General features: G+C 34.7%; 6 protein-coding genes across 11 annotated transcripts; 2 read left to right on the top strand and 4 right to left on the bottom strand.

The window, feature by feature from the left end:
• Nucleotides 1-225: 225 nt before the first annotated feature.
• On the top strand, nucleotides 226-4,379 carry LOC113856665 (probable sulfate transporter 3.4). Its single transcript, XM_027488610.1, has 13 exons — nucleotides 226-594; nucleotides 691-739; nucleotides 851-1,058; nucleotides 1,148-1,319; nucleotides 2,168-2,233; nucleotides 2,342-2,455; nucleotides 2,547-2,663; nucleotides 2,833-2,959; nucleotides 3,056-3,342; nucleotides 3,440-3,630; nucleotides 3,731-3,816; nucleotides 3,892-3,968; nucleotides 4,056-4,379. Exons 1-13 carry the CDS (start codon nucleotides 256-258, stop codon nucleotides 4,197-4,199), a joined length of 1,977 nt encoding a protein of 658 aa, XP_027344411.1. The 5' UTR covers nucleotides 226-255; the 3' UTR covers nucleotides 4,200-4,379.
• Nucleotides 4,380-4,802: 423 nt separating this feature from the next.
• On the bottom strand, nucleotides 4,803-7,473 carry LOC113856667 (protein SYS1 homolog). 3 transcript variants are annotated; one of them, XR_003502912.1, is made up of 4 exons: nucleotides 6,817-7,473; nucleotides 6,433-6,659; nucleotides 5,744-6,010; nucleotides 4,803-5,057 (listed from the first exon to the last, which is right to left on the bottom strand). XR_003502912.1 is itself a non-coding variant. In XM_027488614.1 (4 exons), the coding sequence occupies exons 2-4, from the start codon at nucleotides 7,038-7,040 to the stop codon at nucleotides 6,003-6,005; spliced, it is 459 nt and encodes a 152-aa protein (XP_027344415.1). In that variant the 5' UTR covers nucleotides 7,041-7,150; nucleotides 7,274-7,473; the 3' UTR covers nucleotides 5,752-6,002. The 3 variants fall into 3 exon arrangements, 2 of the variants coding, with proteins under 2 accessions (XP_027344415.1, XP_027344416.1); XM_027488614.1 differs by lacking the exon at nucleotides 4,803-5,057 and having other exon boundaries at nucleotides 5,752-6,010; nucleotides 6,817-7,150; nucleotides 7,274-7,473; XM_027488615.1 differs by lacking the exon at nucleotides 4,803-5,057 and having other exon boundaries at nucleotides 5,752-6,025.
• A 900-nt stretch (nucleotides 7,474-8,373) lies between these two features.
• LOC113855015 (FCS-Like Zinc finger 10-like) lies at nucleotides 8,374-11,305 on the bottom strand. 2 transcript variants are annotated; one of them, XM_027486430.1, is made up of 3 exons: nucleotides 11,066-11,305; nucleotides 8,867-10,023; nucleotides 8,374-8,786 (listed from the first exon to the last, which is right to left on the bottom strand). In XM_027486430.1, exons 2-3 carry the CDS (start codon nucleotides 9,907-9,909, stop codon nucleotides 8,639-8,641), a joined length of 1,191 nt encoding a protein of 396 aa, XP_027342231.1. In that variant the 5' UTR covers nucleotides 9,910-10,023; nucleotides 11,066-11,305; the 3' UTR covers nucleotides 8,374-8,638. The 2 variants fall into 2 exon arrangements, with proteins under 2 accessions (XP_027342231.1, XP_027342232.1); XM_027486431.1 differs by having other exon boundaries at nucleotides 8,375-8,786; nucleotides 8,867-10,004.
• A 2,527-nt stretch (nucleotides 11,306-13,832) lies between these two features.
• On the top strand, nucleotides 13,833-15,647 carry LOC113854955 (trihelix transcription factor ASIL2-like). The gene has a single exon (XM_027486315.1). The coding sequence runs from the start codon at nucleotides 14,238-14,240 to the stop codon at nucleotides 15,450-15,452; it is 1,215 nt and encodes a 404-aa protein (XP_027342116.1). The 5' UTR covers nucleotides 13,833-14,237; the 3' UTR covers nucleotides 15,453-15,647.
• A 1,740-nt stretch (nucleotides 15,648-17,387) lies between these two features.
• On the bottom strand, nucleotides 17,388-20,122 carry LOC113855298 (pentatricopeptide repeat-containing protein At3g16010). 2 transcript variants are annotated; one of them, XM_027486882.1, is made up of 3 exons: nucleotides 19,983-20,121; nucleotides 19,712-19,866; nucleotides 17,388-19,570 (listed from the first exon to the last, which is right to left on the bottom strand). In XM_027486882.1, the coding sequence occupies exons 2-3, from the start codon at nucleotides 19,821-19,823 to the stop codon at nucleotides 17,730-17,732; spliced, it is 1,953 nt and encodes a 650-aa protein (XP_027342683.1). In that variant the 5' UTR covers nucleotides 19,824-19,866; nucleotides 19,983-20,121; the 3' UTR covers nucleotides 17,388-17,729. The 2 variants fall into 2 exon arrangements, with proteins under 2 accessions (XP_027342683.1, XP_027342682.1); XM_027486881.1 differs by having other exon boundaries at nucleotides 17,491-19,570; nucleotides 19,712-20,122.
• Nucleotides 20,123-21,240: 1,118 nt separating this feature from the next.
• LOC113853771 (heat shock 70 kDa protein 15-like) lies at nucleotides 21,241-26,559 on the bottom strand. 2 transcript variants are annotated; one of them, XM_027484374.1, is made up of 10 exons: nucleotides 26,365-26,559; nucleotides 24,612-25,812; nucleotides 24,095-24,322; nucleotides 23,884-23,979; nucleotides 23,534-23,764; nucleotides 22,723-22,914; nucleotides 22,495-22,641; nucleotides 22,130-22,279; nucleotides 21,917-22,047; nucleotides 21,241-21,813 (listed from the first exon to the last, which is right to left on the bottom strand). In XM_027484374.1, the coding sequence occupies exons 2-10, from the start codon at nucleotides 25,779-25,781 to the stop codon at nucleotides 21,576-21,578; spliced, it is 2,583 nt and encodes an 860-aa protein (XP_027340175.1). In that variant the 5' UTR covers nucleotides 25,782-25,812; nucleotides 26,365-26,559; the 3' UTR covers nucleotides 21,241-21,575. The 2 variants fall into 2 exon arrangements, with proteins under 2 accessions (XP_027340175.1, XP_027340174.1); XM_027484373.1 differs by having other exon boundaries at nucleotides 22,495-22,914; nucleotides 26,365-26,515.
• Between the last annotated feature and the right edge of the window lie 869 nt (nucleotides 26,560-27,428).

The following is a 27,428-nucleotide window of genomic DNA, read 5'->3' as shown; positions in this document are numbered from 1 at the left end:
TTATTTTTAAAAGGTAATAAATTTATTTTAAAGATAAATAAAATAAATTTTAAAAAAATAAATAGTTAAGAAAATATTAAAAAAAATGGTAGCTTTAATAATAATAAGCGTAACACTATAGGAGGGAAGTGAGACGATGGCCCTACAAGCAGTGATAAGGAATAGAGTAACGACGGGACATGTCTTTCCTATAAATTGGCATTCATGGCGTTTGTTGTGTAAGAGAAACCGTTAGAGAACAGAGAACAGAGAACAATGGGTGTGAACTCAAACAGAGTGGACCACTTTGATAGCCATGAAACCGAAAGCACCATCAAAATCCAAACCGAAATACCAATGCCATCGTTGCAAATCCATGCAGTGCGGTTACCACCACACCGAACCACACTCCACAAACTCAGACACAGACTCTCAGAAATCTTCTTCCCAGATGATCCTCTCTACCGTTTCAAGAACCAAACGTGGTTCATGAAGTTCACCCTCGCTCTTCAATACTTGTTCCCCATTTTCCAATGGGCTCCTCAGTACAATCTCACACTTCTCCGCTCTGACATCATCTCTGGCCTCACCATTGCTAGCCTTGCCATTCCTCAGGTTTTTTCATTCAAACATTTCTCTTATTATTATCTATGATAAGATATCATAATATTCGTATTTATTTAACATTTCAACTTTATTACTTCTTTTCAGGGAATCAGTTATGCGAAGCTTGCAAACTTGCCACCTATTGTTGGATTATGTAAGTATTTTTTCTTTTTTGTAATTTTCACATGCCATGGCATTGAGTTATTGTGAATATTATGATGATGAAGAAGTAAGGTTCTAAATGGTTTGAATATATGTCATGCAGATTCAAGTTTTGTGCCTCCATTGATATACTCGCTCCTTGGTAGTTCTAGACATCTTGGGGTTGGACCTGTTTCCATTGCATCATTGGTTATGGGGTCTATGCTAAGTGAGACAGTTTCTTATACTCAAGACCCAATTCTCTACCTGGGATTGGCTTTCACCGCCACTTTCTTTGCCGGGGTATTCCAAGCTTCTTTGGGTATATTAAGGTATTAATTGAAAACATGCATTTTCGGATTATTTTTTTCATTGGGTCGTTAGATTTTATGATTAAAATAAGGTTTTATTCTGTGTTCAGGTTAGGCTTTATAATTGATTTTCTGTCGAAGGCAACGCTGGTGGGATTCATGGCCGGTGCTGCGATCATTGTGTCATTACAGCAGCTGAAGGGGTTACTAGGAATAGTGCACTTTACTAACAAGATGCAAATAGTTCCCGTGTTGGTCTCTGTTTTCGAGCGTAGAGACGAGGTACGGAGCTCCACCATGAGCATCAAATTTGTTCCGTTTGAGTTTAATTTAAGGATGTCTGGAATCAAATTTTTTAGAATTTTTATATAAAATGTTATAAAAACAATTCATTCAATTTTGTTTCGATTAGAGAGGATTGTAAATGATTTTAATATTTGAAAATGATGTATTTGTCTGTAGTCATTTAATCGCTTACCCTATTGCATGATAATAAAGTAAATTACCGATCACTATTGTGTTACTAACGTTTAACTTAATGTATAAATTAATTTAACTCTTTTTTTTTTTATCATGAATACCAAAGATGAAAATTGATTTCTAAATTAAATCATAATTTTTAATGACTTCAAAGCCACCTAAGTTTGGTTTTTGAAATACGAGTAAAATTGAGAAATTAAAAAATAAAAACAGCCACGAAAAACTACTTTGATATTTTTCTGGTCACTGTTTCACTTCCTTCAAAAGGTGAATGCTTATACTCAAGTAAAGCTACCTAGAAAAGAAAAAATTCTTCCCCACCACACAACTCTTTCAAACATTCCGGTAGCACTGATTCTGTTTTAAGAATTTAGCCTATCATTGCACTTCATGATTGATAAGCGAAGGATGGCTATTTATGTTAGATACGTTTTCTTGGAGTATTATATCACATTAAGGAATCATATTCCTTTTTTTTTCTTTTTCTTAGAGAATAATAATCGTAAAAAGATTTATTTTATTTTTTTTCTTCCTTTCTATAATCCTAAATTAAGTGCTAGGGAATTGAGGGTTGCTTTTAAATGAAAGGTACTTGTCAATGTAAGCGTAAATAAATGCATGTTCACTAACTTATTTGAGCAACTTTGCAGTGGTCATGGCAAACCATTCTTCTGGGATTCAGCTTCCTGGCCTTCCTGCTGACAACAAGGCACATTGTAAGTTTCTTTCTGTTGCACAAACACATATATACATGCTACTTACAATTGCTTTGACTACTCAATTTTTTCTCCCTAAGTTCTGACAGTTTTTAATGATTGCAACAGAGCTTGAAGAAACCAAAACTATTCTGGGTTTCAGCAGCTGCCCCGTTGACATCAGTTATTCTGTCAACCATTGTGGTCTTTCTTCTGAGAAATAAGACTCATCATATTGCAGTTGTAAGACAGATACTTGATCATTGGTTTAGTCAGCACGCTACCACTAGTAGCTTCTTTTTCTAATAACTACTTCTCCGTCTATCTCTGGCAGATTGGGCACTTACCAAAGGGCCTTAACCCACCATCATCAAACATGTTATACTTCAGCGGTCCCTACTTGGCTCTTGCTATCAAAACCGGCATTGTCACAGGGATCTTATCTCTCACTGTAAGTTGACCCAAAACTTGTAACACTGTTGTCTATTGTTGGTCACAGAAGATGTCTGATATGCATCCTCTTATATTTGACATAACTATTCGCTTACAGAGGTAACATACTATGCCGTTTTATTTGACTGTCATTGACTCCAATCAAACCATATTTTCTTCTGTTTCAGGAAGGAATTGCTGTAGGTAGAACATTTGCAGCACTTAAGAACTACCAGGTGGATGGAAACAAAGAAATGATGGCTATTGGTCTTATGAACATAGCCGGTTCTTGTTCATCATGCTATGTTACAACAGGTAGTAATTATGAAATTTGACATATGCCTAGTTTTCTTTCGAAGAAGCATAAATTTTGAGAAAGCTTATTTTCTTTTTGAAAAAATATACTTGCAGGATCTTTTTCTCGATCGGCTGTTAACTACAATGCTGGAGCACAGACAGCAGTTTCAAATATAATCATGGCTGCAGCTGTTCTAGTGACTCTGCTGTTTCTCATGCCTCTGTTCTACTATACACCAAATGTTGTTTTAGCTGCCATTATCATCACTGCTGTGGTTGGGCTAATAGACTATCAATCTGCATATAAATTGTTGAAGGTTGACAAACTTGATTTCTTGGCCTGTTTGTGCTCCTTTTTTGGGGTTCTGTTCATTTCAGTGCCTTTAGGCCTTGGTATAGCGGTAAGCTGATAGTTTGTTAATTTTGGGCTAATATATGTAGCATGATAATGCAATTGTTATGTGCAAAATACTAACTGACTTGTCCAAAATCTTTCAGGTTTCCATATCAGTCCTAAAGATTCTGCTTCATGTCTCTCGACCAAACACTTTGGTTTTGGGGAATATACCAGGAACACAAATATTCCACAACATAAACCAATACAAAGAAGCTTTAAGAATTCCTTCATTTCTCATTTTGGCTGTTGAGTCTCCAATCTATTTTGCTAATTCAACTTACCTTCAAGAAAGGTTAGTTAATGGGATCTCTAGAATATCAATTCATTAAGTTCAGCAAGTTGCTTTGAGTGAATCAATGAGCCCATATGATTGAGAGCTTCTCTTGCTACAGAATGCTGAGATGGGTTCGAGAAGAAGAAGAGCATATAAAAGCAAATAATGGAGCTCCGTTGAAGTGCGTAGTTTTAGACATGACAGGTACTATTTCATTGGACTTACACCACGTTATCTAAGGTTTGGGCACATTTTGACTTCACAATATTGTTTTCTCAGCTGTCACGGCCATAGACACAAGCGGGCTTGACACTTTATGTGAACTTAGAAAGATGCTGGAGAATAGATCGCTTCAGGTACAGGCACTAATTGAAATGTCAGAAGGCCTATAAAACTATCATGATTTTCTTTCTAACTTCTACATTTATAATTGGCTACTGCAGCTTGTGTTGGCAAATCCTGTTGGAAATGTGATGGAAAAATTGCATACTTCAAAAATCTTGGATTCCTTTGGATTAAAAGGAGTTTATCTCACAGTGGGAGAAGCCGTGGCTGACATTTCATCACTCTGGAAAGCTCAGCCTTGATATTCCATTATGGGGAGAAAGAAGTAACAGGAACCATCAAACTTAAGGGGATAAACTCTAACCTTAGAAGTTTTTGCCTGCGAGAAATACTCTTGTTTAAATTTCCGAGACAGTCTAATTTCTATTAGTAGAAACCTTGAAAACAACATCACCCCTAAAAAAAGAGAGGTACCTTGAAAATCAAGGACTTTGTCCATTCAGAAAAAAAGAATGCTTCTTATCTCAGGTTGATGGTCATGCTGATGTTAATGTTATAGTTTCTGCTATTTTGACAATTTTGCTTTTTGTAAGAGGGAAAAGAATCCGAGAGGGATGCTTTGATAACATTATTCTTGTAAAAAACTTGAGTGAAAAAAATAAATAAAATTTCTGACGGAAAATGGTCCTCTTACAAAATCCACACTAGTTTAGTTATTAAAACTGTCTAGGTAATACAAATGTGAGACAAAAAGTAAAAGTGTGCAAATTCAAATCTCATAATGCTTTTTACATAATTTTTTTTCTCTCTTCCCATAGGTCTTCACCGAGCTTCTCTAACCATTCCACCTGCGTGGTGGGGTACTTTCGTGAAGATAAAAAATTCTGCATAATTTCTTACTTGATTATATTCATCTTAAAGCTACCCATTATATAAAATGATGTGTTATCATGTCATAAGAGTGATCAGACCTGATAAGTAGTTATCATAATGAAATACGGATAATGATATTATAGTAACATTTAATTAGTCAAGGTTACAAGAGGAGGCCCGACGACATACAAAATAGTAGGACGTAGGACACTTCAGAGCAAACTACTAAAATGGCCAAGCCCCATTTTCTGTTACAATGACCAGATACGTACGCGGATGCAGCAAACCTGGAATACATACAGCATCGTGATTGATTAAGCCAGGAAAGAAGTAAAGAATTTGAACTTGTAAGTTCAAATCCACGAACAGTTAAAAAATTATTACGATTTGAATAAATTTCAGGAGGGTTCAACGCAGTTGCTGTTATTTTATCAAAAGAAGATTGCCGGCATATTAATATCAGACCACGTTAGCAGAAGCACAGCCTTTCAATGAACAATAAATAGAGGAATTTGATTGCCTAAGAGCAAATAAAGTGTCCCTTCTCGTTTTCATTTAAACAAGCTTTAGTACCAAAAGACTAAAAACAAATCAACTAACGTGTGGCTTAGACATCAACATCGTCTTTTGAGGTGGGAAATGAAGAAATCACGGCAACATGCACTTCCAAGATTTAAGGGTGATTTAGCATTTGAAGGTAAAAGAACATTAAAATCTTAAAATTTACTATCTCTATCAACGCGAACCACCAAATGTGCACATGCTTGTCAAATAATCTCGCACACAATTGACAGAGTTAAAATCAAGTCAAAGTGATCCATTCTGCTATTTGACATCCACTTAAAATATATTTTCAAGATTTTGAACAGAACTAAGAACTAAAAAGAATAGGAACACCATCAACTAAATGATCTTGATTAAAAATAGGGAGGAGTGGAGCGAGAAAAAGAATAAGAACAAGTGAACCACTTACTCGACTTTCCAGAAAAATGGTGCACCTAGTCCACTCGAGTTATCCCTTTTTTCTGTCCATGTCCCGTCAAGTTATCTATGATTAAGTCTACTTCAACTAGCAAAGACTACAAAGGAAAATGTAGTTCCTTGAATGACATCCAACGTTAAGCACTCTGTGGGCTCTGTCTTGGGGATCATCCAATGTATAGAAACAACCGCCGTTACCATCCCACAATTCAACTTTTTCTTGACTTCAACATTCAAGTTACCTAAGCTAATCAAACACCTGCAAGGAACTAAACTGTATAAAATCACAGGAATAATCAACCAGTAATTGGTGAAACATTCATAATAGATGAATGATGTTAAATCCAAACGATAGCATCTCTGACAGTTTACAAGAAGAAAATCAAATTGACACGACAATGCAAAGCACAACGCATAAATTCATGTTCTTTCTGAGCATAAATATCCCAATTGAAGAGAAAAAACCAAAACAAAAACAAAAGAGAGAAAGAAATAAGTGCCACAACTTGGGGTGGATTTAAATGCTTGCCTAACATTTGACTTCGACAGACTTCTGAAGCAAAACATACACACAACAAAAAATAACATAACACAACATCTAATATATCACAGATATACAATTTTATAAATGACACACGTCCAATTGACCAGAAACGCGTCCATGAAGGAGAAAGTTCTTACTTGAACGATATCGCGTTATTGGTATCTCCCGGAGTTCTCGCCTTATGCACAGGTATTCACCTAGCAGAGCCATCACAGCGATTCCGGTGACATTCACAACCCACCAAGTTAATGAGGATGGCCAACCCCCGTATACAATGCATATAAAAAGATGAACAATGTAGAGAGTGGCTGAAAAATCCAAGCACTTCTTTGCTCTTTGAATCAAATAAAGCATATACACTGCCCTGCATAATAACAAGGAAAGCAGTACAAATCTTTGAGCTACTAAATAAGAATACTTTCACTAATACTAAAACTAAAAAAACTATCATGAATAAAGAAACACATCAGATAACATAACACAGTCACCGAATAGAATGAATGAGTCGTCAAAGTCCTTACCCTGCAAAGGAGGTGAGGAGAAACGATGCAATGACACACCAACCGGTGATGGTAGAAGTAGTGATGGTAACAAAATCAAAGAAATAAACGAGGCTCATTCTAGAATCGCGAGTTCCAACAAGAATGAACAATAAGAAGCCAAGAGTAATGTAGTATAAGCATTGCAGGCAAACAATTTGAGCAACAATAAGCCAAGGGTCCCATACAACCGCACCATAGAACATGACGCCGTCACCTTAAAAAACCCAATCCGATGAATTCAAATCCCTTCACCTTCAAAACGGATCAAGACACGATCTTCCTAATCCTAAACTCCTAACATCACACCCACTTCCTGATACGAATAAAAGCAATCAAATTTAGAAACTCCAGTTCTCTCCAACCAGCATCACGTGCACTCAGATGTAGAAAATCATCGTAGTAATCGAAATTGAAAAGAGGGGGAGAAGATTCCTACTTTCTAGCAAGACTGTGAGATTTAGATGAAGTAGGAGCAAAATCTGACGAGTTGTGAATTTGTGATTTCTGCGAGACTTTCCGAAAACCTAATCGGAGAAAGAATGAATGAGATCGGCGACACAAGGATTGGCGATGGCCGATGGAGTGAGATGAAATTTTGGAATAACAATTTTTGCACTAAGCAATGTCAGACTCTGCATGTCGTTTATGCTTATTATTGGTCGTTTTGGAAATGCTCTATTCTAAAAATATAATTCCACACATCCTTCCTCTTATCATTTTTTATTTTCATCTTGGTAATATCAGTCTTGGCCCTTGAGACTATTTTTAAAATTCATACGTAAAAGAAAATCATTATTTTTACATTTTTAAAATCAATCCTAAAATTGATGTCAACATTTTCTGATTTAAAAAAAAAAAACTCTCTTTTTATCACCATTTGGTGTTATCTTGTAGATTGAATAATTCCAGTACAATCACATGCATAAAATAACTGATCGGAGAATACTAATAATCCTATTAAATTAATTTAATATTATTTTAAACTTTTAATCAACTGATGCAAGAATTGCCCTGTGGCGCTTTTCATAAGTTATCAATTATTGAAGTAGAACAAATGGTTGATGAGTTATTCAACAAAAATATTGGTTTAACCAATAACGTTAACATGATTCATCATACTTCTTTATCAACAAAAAACTAACAATTAAGACGGATTTTCGCAATGCACATGGAGATGCAATCTCCTAGGACAAATGATTTACGTAATTTCGTTTCATGGTAAAAGCATATTTATCAGCTATACTTAATAGAGTGCCGTAATGTATACATGAGTAGATCCCAAACCCTGAAAAGAAATGGTTAATTACATAGATCAGTTATTCACTGAATGAAGATAAATTAAACCACTCTAGTAGTGCAATTGAGTAAGATACATATATAGCCAAGTATGAGAACAAATTTATCATTCCAAATTTCTGTGCTGACCACACAATGAAACATACAAACCAGTATAGTTAACAGAAATCTCAAGGCAAATTTGCAGTATGATGAAGTAACGAATGAGGTCTAAGCAAAGGTAGAAAAGCAAAATGATAGATAGGTAAAGAAAGGAAAAACTGATGAGCGAGGGCCTGTGGCCTCTTTCAACTCATCTAGTGAACATTATTACAATGCACAGATATGTCGAGTTATCAGAAGGGATAAAACTCTGCCTTTACTAGCTATAACTCACTAAACCGTGAAATATGGTTCTTGAGAACCAGCACACTGAATAATTTGCATTGTAATCGTCCATAGCACAAACAAATCCACATAGACAGATGCTGTCCACATTGTCTCTCAACAAAGTAAATAAAGCAAGTTATTTGGACACAAGTAGACCCGTGAGGAAGAGATCATGGTAACTCGAGTTAGGAGAGCTCTCTGCTGAGTTAGTACTAGTTCTCTCCAATTCCTCCACCGAAATTTCCTCTGATCGACAGTTAAAACTGCAAAATGCTTTCTCATCACTGCAAAATATACAACGTATTACAACTAATGCTTTAGACTTGAGTGAAGTAACAAAAGCATAGAGATATTTGGGACAAACCTGTATCTGTAAATGTCTTCCCCCTTCTCTAACTTCTTATTACATGAGTAACAAAAGCTCAAAACATTGCCAGAAGGATATGGGGCTGATCCTTCAGAAGACGAAGGAACATGAGAAGATCCAAAAGCAGGTTCTTCTTTCTTGCTGAACTCAGTGAAGTCATTGTTGTGACATTCCAAAATGCAGTCACCAAAAATATGTGTTCTCTTAGGGTTTGGACCATGAGAAATTATGCAGGTATAATCCTCTGAAAGCTCTATCTCTCTTGCAGAGAGTGAACCTATATACCCTTTACTAAAATCAATGGATATTGGAAGAGAATTTGATTTAACTTTCAAAACATAATCCACTTGTGAACTTCTGCTTGTCATTGGAGGCAAATTCATTAATGTAGATGTATTTTGTACAAATAAATCATTGGTTCCCAAAATGGAGTTTTGATTTGAGTTGATTAATGAAGAAGGCCTAATGGAATCTGGCAAAGAAGTCATGGTACTTTTGGAAGTTTCAGGTTCCCAATTGCCCTCTCTCTTTCCGGAGACATCATCGAAGTTTTCCACTTCAGATTTGGGACTTCTGGTCTCGGAAGGAAGTGAAATTACATAGTTTTTGGGCAAGGAATTAGATTTCAAATACGATGTAAGGGATTCATGGTTGCTGTCTGAGAATTTAAGGATGCCAGTTTTCACCTGAGGTCCAAAGATTATATTTTTCCTCTGAAATTTACCAAAGATGTCATTGTTAAATTTGGTTTCATTAACAAGTGAACTCACGATGCCAAGACCTACTTTGCTGCAATCAAACTGCTTCTTATGCCCAGTTTTGAATGAAGGTCTAGAAGACTTAACACTAAATGGGTTGCTAAGATTTGAGAAGAGTCTGCAATCCAAAGGAGATGTAGGGCTCCAAACAGATTCAGAATCTGATAAACCTTTTGCACCAACCCCCAACCTAGAACCGGAGGAATGGAAAATCGAGAAACTTATTTGTCTTAGGCTTAATGCATCGCAAGGTAAAGAGAAATTGGAAGAAGAATCAGCCATGAGATTACAAATCTTCCAGATATGATCCTTTTCCCTTCTTCAGCATCATCCTAGTGTTCCATTCCTCTTAAAAGGATGACATCATCATTTCCTTGCTGCAGCAAATTCAAAAAGCTAAAGAAACAACATTGAATTAATTCCAGGCAATAGGAATCATGACCAAAGCGCACAACTACATCTATGCAATGCATGAAACCCGGGCTAAAGCACACAGATATTATAAGAGGAAATGGAACTTTCAAATTTTGGCAATCATTAGAAGCAAGATTATTACAAATTTTAGTAAATGACTAAATGCGCTTCTAGTCATTAAAACAATCGGAAAATCTATTGATAACTTTTGCAACTCACACTCAAAATAAGTGAGTATTAATGTCAATTCCCCATAATGTGATATTTGCTGCAAGAAGAGCAATGGAAGAATCTATACTTCCATCTGAAGTGATAAATTTAGATTGGCGAGTCTCATGAGAATTTTAGCAACTGATCAAATTAAAGCTTTTTCAAACAAAGTGCTTCAAAACAAACTTGGAAAATATAAACTATGAACAATAACCAAGCAACTAGGAGACTAGAAAAACCCAAAAAGGAAATAAAATCAATCGTAAGTTTCTATAGTCCACTGGGTCATTGAAGTTTCCAAGCTGATCAGGATTAATGGTCAGATTTAGAAAAACGGGAAAAGAAGAGTAGAAGAAACTGCAATGGATATATTTTTTGAAGCTCCAAAGTCCAAACCAACAAGTCAGATTTGCAGATGATACCACAAACAAACACATAAAACTGCAACTCCTAAGAAGAATATCACAATCAAACATCTTGGTTGCAATTGCAAAAGATCTTTTCATTATCTTTTTTTTAAAGAGTATTCATCACACGCTCCAAAAACAACAATGAAATCAACTTAGACAGAATCTGATATTTTCCCAAAACAAAATATGATCGAGCAATCTCGCTAAAGCATCAAAAGGTTTCTGATTATTACCCAAAAAAATCTATCTTCCATAAAAAAAAATAAAAAAATCATTACACATTCTTTAGAATGAACAACAAAACCATTCATATACGTTTGAAGAAGAAAAAAAATTAAAAAAATCCCAGAATGCATCTGATTGGTCAGAAATGAAAGCAGACAAATTACTGTAGAGCGACCTACTTTTCTCAATCCGAGAAACCCAAATGTGGAAACATTGCAGTGATGAACATCAGCAGCAAAGGCCAACCCTTGTTCACACTTACTACATAACATAACTCTGTTCACATTTTTCTTCTTCCATTCAATCAGATTTTTTTCAGTTTTCACCTTCTTCACCTGCATGCATCAAAGTCAGAGAAACAGTGAACTCCTTGAGTCTTCCAACGTACTCTCTCTCTCATCTCACACTCATGATTGTGAGCTACAAATACGGACAACGCTTGTACGCCGTATATTATATAAAATTATGCACATTTCTTATAATATTTATTAAATACATTATAAATTTTCAATAACGTAACCCCGTCTCTTTCCGTTAAACTTGTAATCTACACTACATTAAAATTTAAAAAACATATATACGATTTTTTTAATATGCAAGTAACAACGTAAATAGAAAATTAACTCATAATATTTTTTAAATAATTATATGTATAAAAATTTATTTCGTATGCTTAGACATATATTAAAATTTTAATATATTTCAATAAAAAAATTATATTAATAAATCTTATATTGTAAGTAAATTATTTTTCTATTAATGTTTAACAACGTATGATCATTAAACGTTAATGGTGCAGATAAAAAATAACAAAATATTAACTATACTAAGCCTTTATTAACATGTTGGACTTAGATTCTCTATCATTAAATGGCAATTGATTCGAGTAAAGCTGATATTTTATTAAATAAACTAATAAATTAAATATAAAAATATAAAATGATAAATTATATTTTTATATAAAAAAATTATATTTTTATTAATAAAATAAAATATAAAAAAATAAATTAAACTATTATAATTTATATTTACTTTTACATCATAAATAACTTTATTTAAAATATGATTTTTTGTGGCGACACTTTTTGTAATTCTACAAAACTTTTATTTAGAATCATTAGTGATACATTCAAAATCTAATATTAAATTCCATGAACAAACAAGTGGGGGTAATAATTTTTACTAATTTGGAATTAATGTATTCTGATTTGTTTAGTGATTAAATTGAGGTGCTTTCCTTGTTGAGAGGGTCGCCATAAGCCAAAAGCTGAGCGGGGCATCAAAAAGTAACTGACCAACGTCCACAACTTCATATTTTGTGTGGGTCCAATTAACCACGTAATAATGGCTATGGAGCCCAATACAAAATAATAATAATAATATGTAAAGATATTATAATGTTTATTTTATTAAAAATACAATATTTAAGTATTTTAAATAATAAATCAATATATCAGCATTAAAATTAATTATATATTATCTAAGTAAAACTCTAACTTAAATTTAAAAATAGAGCACTTATTTTTAAAAATTCATTTATTAACAAAATTTGAATACTGAAATGTGAGCAAACAGCATGGGGGTAACGTCACCTACCTTCATGATTTTGCGGGTCCCTTTTTGTCTCGCCCGTGTTTCAAAGTTTGCTCTATTGTCTTCTTTCTAGTTACAAATTTAATTTTAATCATTTTTAATGAAATGTTTCATGTCAATTTTTAAAATTTCGATAAACTAATTGATTATTCAGTGTGTCTCTAGTGAATTTAATTAATAAAGTAATTTTTATAACATGATAATTTAAATTTCCAAGAATTAACGAAAATTAATTTTTTAACTATTTAATTTTACGAGATTTAAAAGAAAACAAATTAATTTTGACAAGATAATTACTAAAAAATATTTATTTAATTAATAAATAGATCAATGTGTTTGACAAAACTAGTAAAAAAAAAAACTAAAAAAAGTTAGAAGGTGTGAACTGATAAGTTAGCTGATAAAATGATAAAATATAAAATAACTAGTACAAATTAACATTGAAAAAACTATAATTAAATAGTGAGGACAAACAAAACAATAATAAATTAAGAGCTTAAAACCTTAAATGCAACATGAAGAGTGTATTTGGCAAGACTGTCTATGGTTTTTTTAAATGGTTTAAAAGTTTTTTTACTTGATAAAGAGTATATTCAGTAACATAAATTTATGATTTATTTAAAATCTTATGATTTTTTAATCGATTAGTAAAGCTAATTGGTAAAATAAATAAATAAAACTTATAAATGTTAAAAGTTAATTTTATCACATAACTTTAATTCAGTCAGATGACTCGGAAATAAAATATTTGAATCAACTTATTAATCATAACTTATAAATTATTAATTTTTTTAATCTAATTTTTCTAAACAGTAAACGAACTTATTTTAAAATAGTTATTTAAAAATTTTCATTATTTTACATTTGTTTATTTTATCTACAATTTTTTTCACTTTAAATATAAAATTAATTATTACAAACTGTTTCATGTTGTTTCTAGATTTTGTCATAAAAACATTTTAAATAATCCAAACTATTTTTTATTTAACATATTCAAACATAATTTTTATATACATAATTAATATAATAACATCCAAGCTTATTGATAATTATAATTCTAACTTTTCACACAAAAAACTTTAACCACAATTTCGAGGTTTCGATTTAATTTTTTCTCTTAATAATCATAATTGATTAATGTTATGTGATTTTCTTTTTTCTTACCCTTTTAAAACAAATTTCTTACTATTTTAGTCTAAATTAAATGGTGAAGTTAATTTGCATAAAAGATGTTACAGATTGATATGAATTAATTTTCATTGCAGGTAGATGAAGATGTGGGCTTGAAAAATGCGTGCGGGTAAAGCAGGGAAGTAATAATAAAATTAAAAAGGGAAAAGGGTTATCACAGCCACACGGTTCACGTTAGCAACGAGCACCATCTATCTGTACGACTTTTCGTTTGGGAACTTGTGATTATACTTTGCCAATTCCCAGAACCAAAATTGCGTTTCTTTCAGGTAAGAGTGTTCCCTCGAATATGTTACTATTATTGCGTTTATCTCATCAATGAATTCGAATCATAATCATACGTTTCTCTGATTCAATTTTTTCCCCTAAATTCAATATATTCACCGTTGCTTCCATACAAGAAAGATACTGTGAATTATAATCTATTCAGAACCAATTTTCAATGTTGTGGTTGAAATTGGAGTATATATGTACTATACTACAATCTATATTCACTCACTTTTTTAAGTGATAGCTGTAGTTTAAGCTTTAGTTGCCTTGCAAGTTGCAACTGTAAATTGTTTCTGAATGGAGGGTATTGAGGATGGTGCAAGAGCAAGATATCCCTCAAACTCATCATATGGTATTAGTCACCACCCAGGTTATGGTTATTTGAATCAGCAGAAACTTCCTATCAGGAATTCTCCATATTCCCACTCTGTTGCTAATGAATATGGCCGCGCTAATAATAATAATGAAGAAGGTGAAGATGATGACCAAGAGCAGTTAGGAGGGGATGATGATGATGTTGATCAAAGGAACACTGTTCAGCTTTCCCAAAAGGATGCTGATGACAATGATGGTGAAGAAGATGAGATGGTTGGGCATGGTAATGAAAATGATGATAACAATAACAATGATGGTGATGATGAGGATGACACTAAGCAGAAAAGTTATGTCATGAAGACTGAGGATGATTTAGAGTGGCACCCAAAAAAGCAAAAGCTGAAGAGTTTGATTTCAGCTTATGAACTTGCTCCTCGGGTGCCAGCACCATCAGCTTCAGCTCCTAAACCATCTTTTGGGGGTAGAAATTCCCTTACTGACTGGACTGAGCAAGAGACATTTGTTCTTCTTGATGCATGGGGTGATCGGTTCCTTCAACATGGAAGGAAGAGTCTTAGATCTGAGGAATGGCAAGAAGTTGCAGAAAAGGTATCAGAAGTTTCAAAAATTGAGAAGACAGATACTCAGTGTAGAAATCGTTTAGATACATTGAAGAAAACATACAAAAAAGAGAAGGTTAAGTTTCCAGAAGGGGATGGTGGAGCTAGCAAATGGGTTTATTTTAAAAGAATGGATAGGCTGATGTCTTCTCCCCCGCAACAAGCAGGTCTCTCTTGTGGTTTGGACTCAGGAGAGTATGTTTTTATGAACCCTGGTGTTTATTTGAACCGTGCAAATGGGTTGGATGAAATGAGGGATAGTCCTGAGAATACAGAATCTACCGGTGAAGAAGGTTCTGATGATGGACCTCAAGCAAAGAAAAGAAGGAAAGGAAGGGGAAATGATGGTGTTTCTTCCTTCAGATTACTTGCTGGTTCCATTCAGAAATTCAGTAAGATATATGAGAAGATAGAGAATAGTAAAAGGCAGCAGATGGTGGAACTGGAAAAGATGAGGATGGGTTTCTATAAGGAATTGGAAACGCAGAAGAGGCAGATTTTAGAAAGATTGCAGAGTGAGATATCAAAACTAGAGCAGAGAGATAATGAGAAGGATGATTCTGCTGAGAATTTGTGACGTCTTATGCATTATTATTCCCATTGTTGTGTAACATTAAATGTAGACACTAGACAGCTAGTTGTATCATATTTGAGGCATTTTGCTGCTTCTTGCCAGCAATGTTGCATTTTACTGGAATGAAAACTGGACAGTCGATCCATGTTATCGTTACCGTTTTTAGAATTGTACTCAACGCCTGTCTAGTCTAATGCTCTGCTTTCTCACATCAAAATTACTAATAATGTTGGATGATATGAATTACTTTTTACAATATGAGTTGACATTTTTATTTTTATTTTTATTTAAAAAAACTTGGATCGCCCATGTATGGTTATTTACACGTGATTGACTGATTGGTCACATTTCATTTAAACAACTTTTATGGAAAATTATATACAAATAGCATTGTTCCCAATTTATTGTCTGGTTTATATCAAGTTAGATGGATGCCCCCCATTTTTTGTCTGGTTTACGTCAAGTTCAGATGGATGTCGTTTATGCAGTTCGGGCTATCTCCACCATGTTCTTGTCAAACCCTCCATCACTGTACTAGTAATGTGAAAGGGGGTTTACTACTGTTTTAATTCGGCAGTCACCAACAATCCATTAGCCTTAGAGTAAGGATTCTATATTCTGATCCCTATTCCGATAATTTCATATGGTTTTACATTTTTTTGCTATATTTAACGAGATCTTTTGTTAATACATAACACAATCTTTTTATATAAATCACATCACTTTACCCCCATCCCCATAATTTAAAATCTAGTTGGAAAAAAAAAGGTTTTCATCTGTTCTTTTCACCTTTTAAGATGGAGAAGTACATTGATATAATCCGGTTAAAGTTGACTCTTAACATCACTAATTAATTTAGATGGCCTTTCAGACTCCAAGTAACTTTTGGACAAAAATAAAAATAAAATCTGTAGGTTACTTTAAGGCAAAGCAAAGAGTTGTTATCTTAGGTCTGTACGTCAAACCTATCTATGGTTTGACATATGCATACAAATACTTTTTAGTTGGAGGGCATCCTTAGGACAGGGAAAAGACAACGACTATCAAATGATGAAGAAGAGTGATAAATAAATTCACAACAACGATAGAAGCTTTTGTCCACCAATTTTTTAACATATATACTGTGTGATATATGTTAAATTTGGACCATATGGGAATATGAGTTACAAAGAAGAATAATTGATTTGACCTAGTGATAGACCCCCTATAACTCACTGTCTGTAGATGAACACAAAGCGAAGATTTTTTTCCCCTCCTTCCCCTCTCCAATAAAGAAATAAGGTAGAAAGAGAAACATGTTATGAAATATAAAATTGACGCGCTTACTCTGAAGCACAGCCATGTCCGCAATATTATACAAAATCTTTTTTCCCAACGTTATTTGGTAAACACTAAGAAGAATTGACTCAGAATCCGACTCATATTTATGCATGTTCCTATTGTTAAGGCAAATAATGGAATATATATTGACCACCGAGACAATGAATGATACGCCCGTCGTATATTTCAAAGCTCTATATATAACTTCCAATAGTCTGCAATTGAAATTGTATTAGAGTGATATAATTCATAAACATTTTTTACAACCCTCTTTATAACATTTTTTTCCTCTCTTTCTGTAACATCAATCTTCTTGCCTACATTTTTGCATTTATTTTACGAATTTATTGCACAAAAACAATTTCTTATTGTGTTTAGAAGCCTCGCCAACAACATGCGCCCCAATATTAGAATATTCCTCAACGGCTCAATATATTAAAAACAAACCAAATATGATGTAGAAGATGAAGTAAATGCTGTGTATCACCGGTTCACTACCATCATGCTTACTTGTGTCCGCTCTTTATACGAGGCAAAGACAGAAAGGAATATGGTAGTGATAATTGCATGAGTATGTGTAGAAATAATGCAAATTCTAAGCTAATAAAAAGTTAAGTGGAATTTAATTGTTCTTTAATTGCCCATAAAACGGATTGCGAAGCGTGTGCAAGTAATGTATTCGTGTATGTATTAATAAAAATAAGCTCTGTGACGCAGCTTAAGCGGCTGCTGATTAATATCATCAGAACTTTTTCCTATTAAAAAATTGAGATCCACTACATTTTTCAACTTTTCTAAACAATAATATATGAATATTTTTTATGTTGTTTTTTGAAACAGAATATACAGAAAAATGTTTTTTTTTTCAACAGTTCCTAAACCTTGCCTTCAAAAAATTCAATTCCGACCTTTCAAAATCATTAGTGCAGAGCCACTCAAAAAGGTAGTAACAAGTTGCTCTCATGACTCTACCATATTACAATCTTCATCAACTTTACCTACTGCCTCAAGTATTGAAGAGTAGGTGATGAGATCATACTGGAATCCTTTGGAACTCATTTCTTTCATAAGTTTTGCAGCCTCTTCAAACAGACCTGCTCGGCTAAGACACCCAAGAATGGTGTTGTAAGAAACTGCATCTGGCTTAATTGTAGAGTTCTTCATTTTTGTAAACATTTCCATAGCACGCTTTGGGCCACCCGTCCTAGCCAAGCCATTTAGGATGATATTATGAGAATTTATATCTGGGATGCAACCATTTTCTTCCATAGTTCTAAACAAGGAGAAAGCTTCATCCATCATATCTGCCCTAACCATCCCAGTCATGAGAGCATTATAAGCATAAACATCAGGGGTGCATCCAAGTTTCTTCATCTCATTAAAAAGACTGATAGCTTCGTTGAGTCGCCCACATTTTCCAAAATGCTTAATCATTACAGCATACACACGAGCACTAGAATCTCCACAGTTCTCTTTCAATTCCTGAAACAGCTCATTTGCAGCCTCATAGCGCTTGGCTATTCCAAGGGTATTGATCAAGCTGCAGTAGGCAGCAGCACAAGGAGGAAAGCCCCTTTCATCCATTTCCTCAAGAAGCAACAAAGCCTTCTCAACTCTATTTGTTTTGCAGAAACCATCAATGAGAATAGAATAAGTAAATGAGCTGGGGTCTACACCATCTTTTTTCATCCTCTCAAACCATAAAGAAGCTTCAGAAGGTGGAGCTTTGGCCTCAAATAAAGATTTGATAATGGTATTGTATGTCACAACATTAGGTGTGCAATTCAGCAATTTCATTTCATCAAAAAGCTTAATAGCATCTTTTAAGCAATCTGATCTTCCCAAAATGTTAATCAAATTATTCATCAGGACAACATCAGGTTTACAACCATCTTTCAGCATATTCTTGTATGTTATATATGCATCTTCAACCCTCCCAGATTTCCCTAGCCCCCTTATCAATTCTGTATAAGTATAGACAGTTGGGGAACACCGTCGCATTCTCATCTCCTTTACAAGATCCAAAGCTTCCTCAACCTTACCCAACTTGAAGTATATTCCCATCAACGTTGTATATATTTTTGCTGTGGGCTCCAATCCATTCTCTTTCATCTCATCAAATAATCTAATGGCAGAATCATCACGATTTAGCTTTGCAAATGTTGATATAAGTGCACTGTATGTAATTGTGTCAGGGAAACAATGACCCTCACTGCACATTTCATTATACAGCTCATGGACTTTTTCATGATGCCCCTCTTGCATCAGCATCAAGATAACTGAGTTGTAAGTCCTTGCCGTAGGTCTACACTTGCGACCCTTAACCTGGTAAAAGACAGACAGTGCCTTGTTGACCATCTTAGCCTTGCCCAAGATTTTCACAATCTCAGACAGTTCAGAAGGACCAATTGCACATGAACTTTTAACCATGTCTTGTATTGTCTTCCACAGTTCACCAAACATCCTATTTTCATCCAAGCAGCGTATCAAAGCCATATAAGTGGTTGAATCATGTTCAAAATTCCTCCTCTTCCCAGCCCACTTAAAAAACTGAATCTTAACATTGACCTCAATATCTATCTTTAGAACCTCACGAACCAAGCGAGCATCGACCTTCAGCTTCAGCACTTCCAAGGCCTTTTCTGCATCAGACCCCCATTTAAATATTTTTAAAATCCTAATGAATCTCTCATCCAATGTCCGAGCATAAGGGTCTTTCCTCAATACACATCCTTTCATGGCAAGGTTATGGTTTTCCTCATGGGAATTAGGTAAGCGAAACATTTGAACAATCTCGTTTTCTGCTAGTTTAAACCACACTCAATCAGACATGATTACAAGCTACATATATGTAAATGAAATCATTTACATAAAATAATTAACAATGAAAGGGGCATCAACAATAACAGCATTCATTTGACTAAGAGAACACGAACACAAACCTGTTTGCTTTATTCTCTGAGAGAGAGGAGGCCAAGTTGAGATCATCCTCCTCGTACCAATGGATCCAGCAAGCATTGTTGCTACCCCAGAAGGCTGAATATGCCTCCGCATGACTCGAGCTTTATGCTACGCCAAAAGCTATCAACTTGCTTTCCTGAAACAGAAAGTAACAAAAAATTTTCCCTTCTGTCATCTGATTTGGTTACCATGGATTTGAAAAGCCCTTGCAAAAGGGCAGTTCAATCAAAGTTCAAACGGTAGGAATTGAACCTCCTTCGTTACTGGAGTCGCAGATTTCAAATTTCTTCGCTAATATTCTCAAAACTGAATCATAACTTTCGCAGTCCTTCTCTTTCTTGTTCACTCTTCACACTAACAGCTGAAAGCCGAAGAAAAAACAAAAAAGCGTTTTTGCAATTTGCAAACTAACTGGGCTTTTATCACATGAGCTTGTTAGTAAATTTTGGGCCTAGTTCTGTGTCGGAAAAAAAATGTGCGCATAATAATAATAATAAAAAATCTAAATTAAAATGACGTTAATTATATTTAGGTTAAAATTATTAAAATATTTTTATTTCAAAGAATGAAAATAATTTAACAAAATGCATTTTAACCTAGCTTTACCTTGTTGGTTAACATAACCTTAATTATAATTAGCATTTTTTCCCTTTTATTAAAATAGATACTGAGGGAATCAACCATTCAACATCACAAAGGAATTACCGACGATATCGTCCGTAAACTGAAAATGGAGGATCCACCAAAACCACTTTACCAAATACACAGTATAAAATATAATCAGTCACTATGTTGGCACCATTCTAACTTTATATCACCTAAGTTAATAAAAGAAAAACTACTTCGATTGAGTCAATAATAAACTATCTTTAAAACTCGGTCTGTTTCAACTTCTATTTTTACGAAAAAGATTACTTTTACTTTAATATTTAATGAGTTTATTTATAAAATTTAATTATTAAATTAAAAAAATCAATTTTCCTATAAAATAAAATAGTTTCTGACAAATAAAGTGCAATTCTATTAAATATAAAAATTATAATTATAACCAACAAAAAATAATTCCATTTCAGATAAGATTTATATGTGTATAATAACTCAATTTATTAAATAATAAAGCAGTGTCAAGTTGAACACCATTATAATAGAACTTAATATTAAAACACAAGAATTCAGCACGAGTAATAAAGTTTGTAACCATGAAAGGTTTATATACCAAACGAATCTCAATAACTATTTTACAAATAATTTGTAAAAAAACACTAAATTTTGTTTTAAGTACAACGCTTTATGTTTAAACTCAGCGTGCTACGAAAAAATTAAAGAAATTATTAGCAAACAATTGTCTATATATCAATCGAGTAGAAAAATATATAAACTTGAATTTTCATCCAGTTTGTTAATGGAATCCGCACCCGAGAACTTATATCCAATTAAAACTCGGTGGCGAACGATACTCGACAATTCACAACACGGCTTACGGGCAATAACACAAAATGAAGCCAAATAGAAAAAACTAATGCCACGCAAAAGGAAAATTGGAGTCTTAATGTAAATGAAAACAAACATCGTAATTCCCCCTTGTAGGAAATGGTACACAAATAATCTAAATCTAGATAACGTAAATTTGAAAATGAAAAGAAAGGAAAAAACCCGGGTCCAAAGACCATAGTATTTAAATAAAACTTGCGTAACAATCCAGCAGAGAGGGCTCTACAAGAATCCCAGCAGCCACTCCCAATCAACTCACCCAAAGCTATTTTCCCAGTAACAATTCATATTGTTATACAAAAGGTAGAGACTATTGGATTGAACATGCGAAATTCAGAGCAAAATCAACAAAAATTAGGCAGTGCCTGTGTTCTCTGATTTTTCAGTCTCCATCGGTTCAGCAGCTGCTGGCGGGGGGACTGGATTACCACCCTCCCCAGCATCCTCATTTGGGCTGGCATTAGCATTCTCCGTTGGTGGTTCTTGCTGTTGCTGCTGCTCACCACCCTGAGTTGGTGGGGTTGCCGGTGCTTCTGGAGTGGCTGGCTTGGGTGGAGGAGGTTTTGGTTTCGTCATAATCGGCTTACAGAACCTATAATTGAAATAGATGAACGATGAACATTAGTTAAGAAACAATGATAACAAAAGCAATTCAGAAAGCGACCCAAATTGATCTAAACAACAAAAACAAGTACCTGTCAACAGCTTCAGCTTTCTTTCTTATGTCAGCTGAAAAGAGTACAGGGTTGGCGTATTTTGGAAGCGAGTCCTGTTGCTGCTGCTTCTCTCTAAGCCAGTTCTCAGCTTCCACACATTCATTCAAGACCTGCGAACAAACAGAACACTTTCAGATTAAATGGCAACCACAAACACAAGTGTGTGTGAGAAAATTCGCAGCTACCAATTACCTTCTGTTTCTCGTTGATGTCAATGTGATCGAATTTGGGATCATTTGACATTGCAACTGCTCTGTAACTATTTATACAATAGGTGAGCTGATCAATTACAGTACCCCTCTCCATGTATTCTTTGTAACGCTCTTCAATTGGATCGCCTTGCTGCAATCGTGTAAATATCCATTAAGATTACAAAAACAAAAATTAACATGGCAAATATCTCTTTGTCTTGTGTTTTTGCATTGCACAATAGCAGTAGAAAGGCAACACACAAGTTGGTTGAAAATAACCTGATATGAATTGAAATAACCACCACCCAACCTTATCATAACAAGTCAGCTAGGTGAAAATATTCTCTATTCCGTAAAGTCTCTTACCTTCTTAAGCTCTTCTAGTTTGGCTATGTATACACCTTTAGTTTCATCTTCACCATCCTCATATAGCCAGTCTTCCACCTCCTGAAGTTTTGCAGTAAAGGCCTCTCTCTCTGAGTCAGTGACAAACTCGTGGTATTTGTCATTAAGCTGAAATGACAACAGGTAATTAGTTTCGGTGACAATCAAATACTCCACCTTAAATAATGAGAAAAACATGACAATCATCACCTTGTTTCTCATGTCATAAACATATGCCTCTACTGCATTTTTCTTGTCTTTTGTTTCCTCCATCACTCGATCTTGCAAGGCCATTTCAAACTCCTTCTCTACAGCTTTCTGGACATCCACAGAAGCCATCGTCCCATAAACTAACTCTGCCACAGGAACATTTATTTTCTTCACTTTTCTCTTTGGCTCAACCTGTTATAAGCAAAACCAATCAAATTACAAACTCACAAAAGACCATGCACGACATATAAATTGATATATAAAATCCAACAAGCACCTAATATTTATATACAGGAATGATCATGCTTTGCAGTATATTTATAGGAAGGGGAGTTTATTTTCTTTATTTTCGAAAGTATATTCACAATTTCTTTGAAAAAATTTGGAAAATAATAAACAACACAAAAACAAGGAGTCCTTAATAAAAAAAATAAAACAAACAGAACAAGCTCATATACCAGAAAAAGAGAGAGAAAAAAGCATTAATTAAATACAAGCTGATAAAACTCAAACTCAAGGAAGTACCACAATAAACCTTAACAATCAGGTCATATTTACCAGTTTTCAGAAAAATGATCAAACAATTCATGTTGTTATACTATCATCTTACTTAGTCATAAAAAATCTAAGTTATAATTCATTTGAAGAACTTAAACCCCTAACTCTAAACACAATCACTTAGCAATAGCATTATATTGATGTGAATACTACTCATCTAATTTCTGAAACGGACTCATGTTGAAAATTGAGCAATGACCTGAAAAAAAAAGGTATTTCAAGCATATGCTTAAATGTTGCTTTCACCACTAACCTTGGTATCAGTATCCATCTGTACAGGCTTATCTCCTGTCTCAGGGATGCCATTTTCAGCTCCAGGGGCATCAGGAGTTGCTTTGGCATTAGCATCTTGCATATTAACATCGTCGTCATTGGTGCTAGGAGGTGCAGCAGCATCAGCAGGAGCTTCATCAGTTTCCATCTTGGCATCTTCCCCAGCTGTTTCTTTGGAAACTGGAACCTCAATTTCTTCCTCTTCCAGAAGCTTAAGAAAAACAAAAAGGAAATTAGGAAAAGAAGCTCTACAGTTTACTATCATAGCATCACATGATAACTATAATGGAAAAATAATAAAAAGCAATCACCATGCCTAAAGATACTTACAGTTGCTGACTCGACAGATACAATTCCATGCAGATTCAATCGAACTTTCACTTTAATTTTTGCCTTTTCACTTGTTGTAGATTGGAAAGGACCAATCTGCAGATATTTAAGTGCATTTAAGAGTCAAAGGACAACCAGGAACACACACAGTGCTCACATTTGTGCATGCACACTAGTGTGATGATAAAGGAGAATTTGAAAACCAACTTACAGTATATGTGCTGATCTTTGCAGGTGTTTGCAAACCACTCACATCATCATATTGAACATCAATAGAAAAGGTTCCTGGCCTGTAGATTGTCAGTGCCTTAACACTTGGTATGGGATTTCCCTTGGGGAAAACAAGAGTGCTTTGCTTATTATCTGGTCCACTTTCCTGTACATCAGGACCAGAACCTTTCCACGAGAGAGAAATTGAGAAAGGAAAGCTTTCATGAACCTTCACATCAAAAAATTAAATGGCAACATTATATACAAATACAATGCAAAGAAATAGTAATTAATAAGTACAAATATGCTGAAATTCAAAAATATAAATAATCTAAAGCTGAGGCAGATAGCCAGATAAAAGAGACAACCAATTTGAAGGGCATAACATACCAGAAAATGTACAAAACAAAAGCTGAAATTCACAATTCGTAATGATCTGAACAGTTTTACATAGAATAAATTTGAAACATAGCAGAGGCCCTTCTGAAATAGAGAACAATATCGTGGAGAAAAATTACCTGAAACTCTCGTACTTTAAAAGTTGGACTAAGAATTGCACACTGCAGTGCGCAACCCCTGGCAACACACTCACTAGCATTCATTGTCCTCCTAGGCTCCTTTTTGAAAAACTCTGTCAATATTTTGTTTATAGCTGGAACACGAGAACCAGAACCAACCACCTCAACAGTGTGTACATTCTCAACTGTGAGACCTGCTTCTGCAAGTGCCTTCTCCAGCGGCTCCTTTACTCGTTCCAAAATTGGAAGACTTAGTTGCTCAAACTCATCCCGCTTGATATAGCCTCTGACATCCTTCTCATCCATTAAGCACTCAATATTCAGAGGTGCCTCTGGGTTTGCACTAAGCACCTTCTTCAGCTTCTCACAAGCAGCCCTCAACCTTAGACTAGCCCTGGCATTCTGGAATACATCAATCTTGTATTCCTCCTTAAACTTTGCAGCAAAATGATTAAACAGAACCTCGTCAAAGTCCCTGCCACCCAGAGACCTATCATATGAATGGGACAACACTTTCAGCTGCCCCTTTTTAAATCCAGCAATGCACACTTGCATGCTAGCATGTCCAACATCAACAAAGGCAACATTCAGCTGATCATTTTCAGGAAGATCAGTCTTGTAAATTCCATAAGCCAAGGCAGTTGCTGTTGTTTCGTGAATCAAGCGAAGTGGGTGCAAACCTGCAATAGTGGCTGCATCCAAGACTGCTCTCCTCTGAAGATCAGTAAAATAAACTGGAATTCCAATGCAGCAATCGACAACAGCTGCATTCAGATTTTTCTGGGCTATTTCCTTAAGGTTTGATAACATCATTCCCCAGACTTGAGTAGGTGTAAAGGCTTTGGCTTCACCCAAGTACCGTGCATGAATCAATGGATATCCATCTGGTCCTTCAGTGACAGCAAAAGGCAATGACTTCAGATCCTGCTGCAATTCTGGATCAGAAAACTGTCTACCAATTAACCGTTTTATCTGTGAGATCGAATTCTTTGGGTTCATCATAGTGGATGAAGCCCCAGCTGTCCCAAGAAACCGCTGCTTGTCACCAAAGCATACAACTGCAGGTGTTTCACGCTTGGACTCATCATTGAGCACAACATCAATCCCCCTTTGCCTCGCAACAGCAACAATGCAGCTTTCGTTACCAAAATCAAACCCAACCACGCTCATCTTTGGTTGATCTCTCAGCCAAAAAGAATATCTATAAAAGGAAAGTAAACATGTCACATTTAAACATCAAGCATAGATTGTAATTTGCTAGTAATAATGTAATAAAAATACTTAAAAGAGAAAAAAAAAACGAAGACAAACAGAAACATCATCTTGGCAATCAATCCAGCTCATGTGTTATCACAGCTAAATAGCCAGTAGTCATCAAATACAACAGTAATTCAAATAAACTCAACCAAAACAGCATAACATTCAGTTCCAAAAACACCTCAAGTAAATCTAAACATTTTCCTTCGATCTAAAAATAAACACTAGATAGTCCATCTGCATCGAGTATAAGAAGCTATGTACTGGATATCAAATCATGCAATCCTTTCCATCCCAAATGTGTACTAACTTACCTAAATACACAAGTACGAAAGAAAACAACAAAATCTAAATATAAAACAAACTTCGGATGAATCACGAGCAAGTAAAAGAATTGCAGAGGAAATGCATGAATAAAACAGCGAGAAGAAGCAGATCTAAGGTGAGAGAAAGCAAAAGGAACGGTTAACAGAAGGGGTGAAGAAAAAGGGTTTACCTGGTAAAGCGATCGAAGAGGGAGAGAGGAGGAGGAAAGGGTTTTGGGGGTTTCTGGAATAATCTGAAACCTTTGTAAAGCAGCAGCGTATTAACGGACTAACGAAGAGACGGTACTTAAAAGAGGGCTTTGCTTTGCCTGGGGGCCGCTACGGAATTTTGTGTTTCTATTTATTATTTCTTTTATGACCTTCCCACTTATTAAAATTACCAGTTTTGAACGAGTTTTCAAGGAAACAAAAGACGTGCTTCATTGGTCCCAGAGATGTCTGGAGGATCCTGCCATCTTCTAGAAACATCCACGACTCTTCACTCCCATCTCTCACCAGTCAAGCCTCAAGTTCTCTCTCTCTAATTTTTTTTTTACTAAAACCGGCAAATTGGGCTTTTGACGGCTTTTGTCTAAAACGAAAATCCCATGGATCTTGGGCCTTCTTTTTATTTTACTCCTCTAATAACAATAATAGTTAGGGATCACAAGTTATATTTTACACTTTTACTCAAACTTTTTCCAAAAATTATCTCTATTAACATTTAAATAACAATCTCTATCGATTCTGAAATACTCCTAATATTTCTAAAATTTCTTCAAGTTATCTTTGTTTTTTCATTATAGTTTTAAAATTAGTTTTTTTTTTCCACTTCTTCCTAGACTAATAATTATATGAAATGAAAATGTGGGTATTAGTTCTGATGAGCAAAACCAAGAAAAGAGATGGGAAATGCTGCAAGAAAGTGCGCGATAACTACTGAAGTTATAGCCATTGTACTTTCCACTAGGCAGCAAAAGAGACTGACTCTTGTAACCAAAATAAAATCTTGTATGCCAAGTGATCTCTCCAAGTTCGTAGAATATTGTTTCCATTTCAGCCAATGAGTATACAACTGCGTTTCCCCAGAGTAATACTAAACATGTGATTAGCCTTCTATTTTAAAATGCTATTAAGTTTTTTAAAACAATGGTGATGGTATCCTCTTACTGTCAACAAGTGAATGTTCATAGAATACCTTTTGGGCTCATCACCACAGGTTTAATGTTGGTGACAAAATATAAATATTAATAAA

This window comes from Abrus precatorius, unplaced genomic scaffold, assembly GCF_003935025.1.
Source record: "Abrus precatorius isolate BTA unplaced genomic scaffold, Abrus_2018 Scaffold11, whole genome shotgun sequence".
Classification (NCBI taxonomy): domain Eukaryota; kingdom Viridiplantae; phylum Streptophyta; class Magnoliopsida; order Fabales; family Fabaceae; genus Abrus; species Abrus precatorius.
This window is presented reverse-complemented; position numbering and strand designations above follow the sequence as displayed.

Bases quoted from the DNA above. Each gene is read 5' to 3' on its own strand.
- LOC113853771 (XM_027484373.1), bottom strand. From the start codon at position 25,781: ATGAGCGTGGTTGGGTTTGATTTTGGTAACGAAAGCTGCATTGTTGCT. The intron at 24,323-24,611 runs GTAATTTTTCTC...TTTGATGTGAAG, and splicing joins TTAAAGTACGAGAGTTTCAG to GTTCATGAAAGCTTTCCTTT. The intron at 22,280-22,494 runs GTAAGAGACTTT...ACACGATTGCAG, and splicing joins AACTAGAAGAGCTTAAGAAG to CAAGGCGATCCAATTGAAGA.
- LOC113856665 (XM_027488610.1), top strand. From the start codon at position 256: ATGGGTGTGAACTCAAACAGAGTGGACCACTTTGATAGCCATGAAACC. The intron at 2,664-2,832 runs GTAAGTTGACCC...CTTCTGTTTCAG, and splicing joins CAGGGATCTTATCTCTCACT to GAAGGAATTGCTGTAGGTAG. The intron at 3,631-3,730 runs GTTAGTTAATGG...CTCTTGCTACAG, and splicing joins TCAACTTACCTTCAAGAAAG to AATGCTGAGATGGGTTCGAG.
- LOC113855015 (XM_027486430.1), bottom strand. From the start codon at position 9,909: ATGGCTGATTCTTCTTCCAATTTCTCTTTACCTTGCGATGCATTAAGC. The intron at 8,787-8,866 runs GTTTGTCCCAAA...TATATTTTGCAG, and splicing joins GAAGACATTTACAGATACAG to TGATGAGAAAGCATTTTGCA.
- LOC113854955 (XM_027486315.1), top strand. From the start codon at position 14,238: ATGGAGGGTATTGAGGATGGTGCAAGAGCAAGATATCCCTCAAACTCA.
- LOC113855298 (XM_027486881.1), bottom strand. From the start codon at position 19,823: ATGCGGAGGCATATTCAGCCTTCTGGGGTAGCAACAATGCTTGCTGGA. The intron at 19,571-19,711 runs GTTTGTGTTCGT...TTAAACTAGCAG, and splicing joins TCAGAGAATAAAGCAAACAG to AAAACGAGATTGTTCAAATG.
- LOC113856667 (XM_027488614.1), bottom strand. From the start codon at position 7,040: ATGTTCTATGGTGCGGTTGTATGGGACCCTTGGCTTATTGTTGCTCAA. The intron at 6,660-6,816 runs GTAAGGACTTTG...GTTATTATGCAG, and splicing joins CTCCTCACCTCCTTTGCAGG to GGCAGTGTATATGCTTTATT.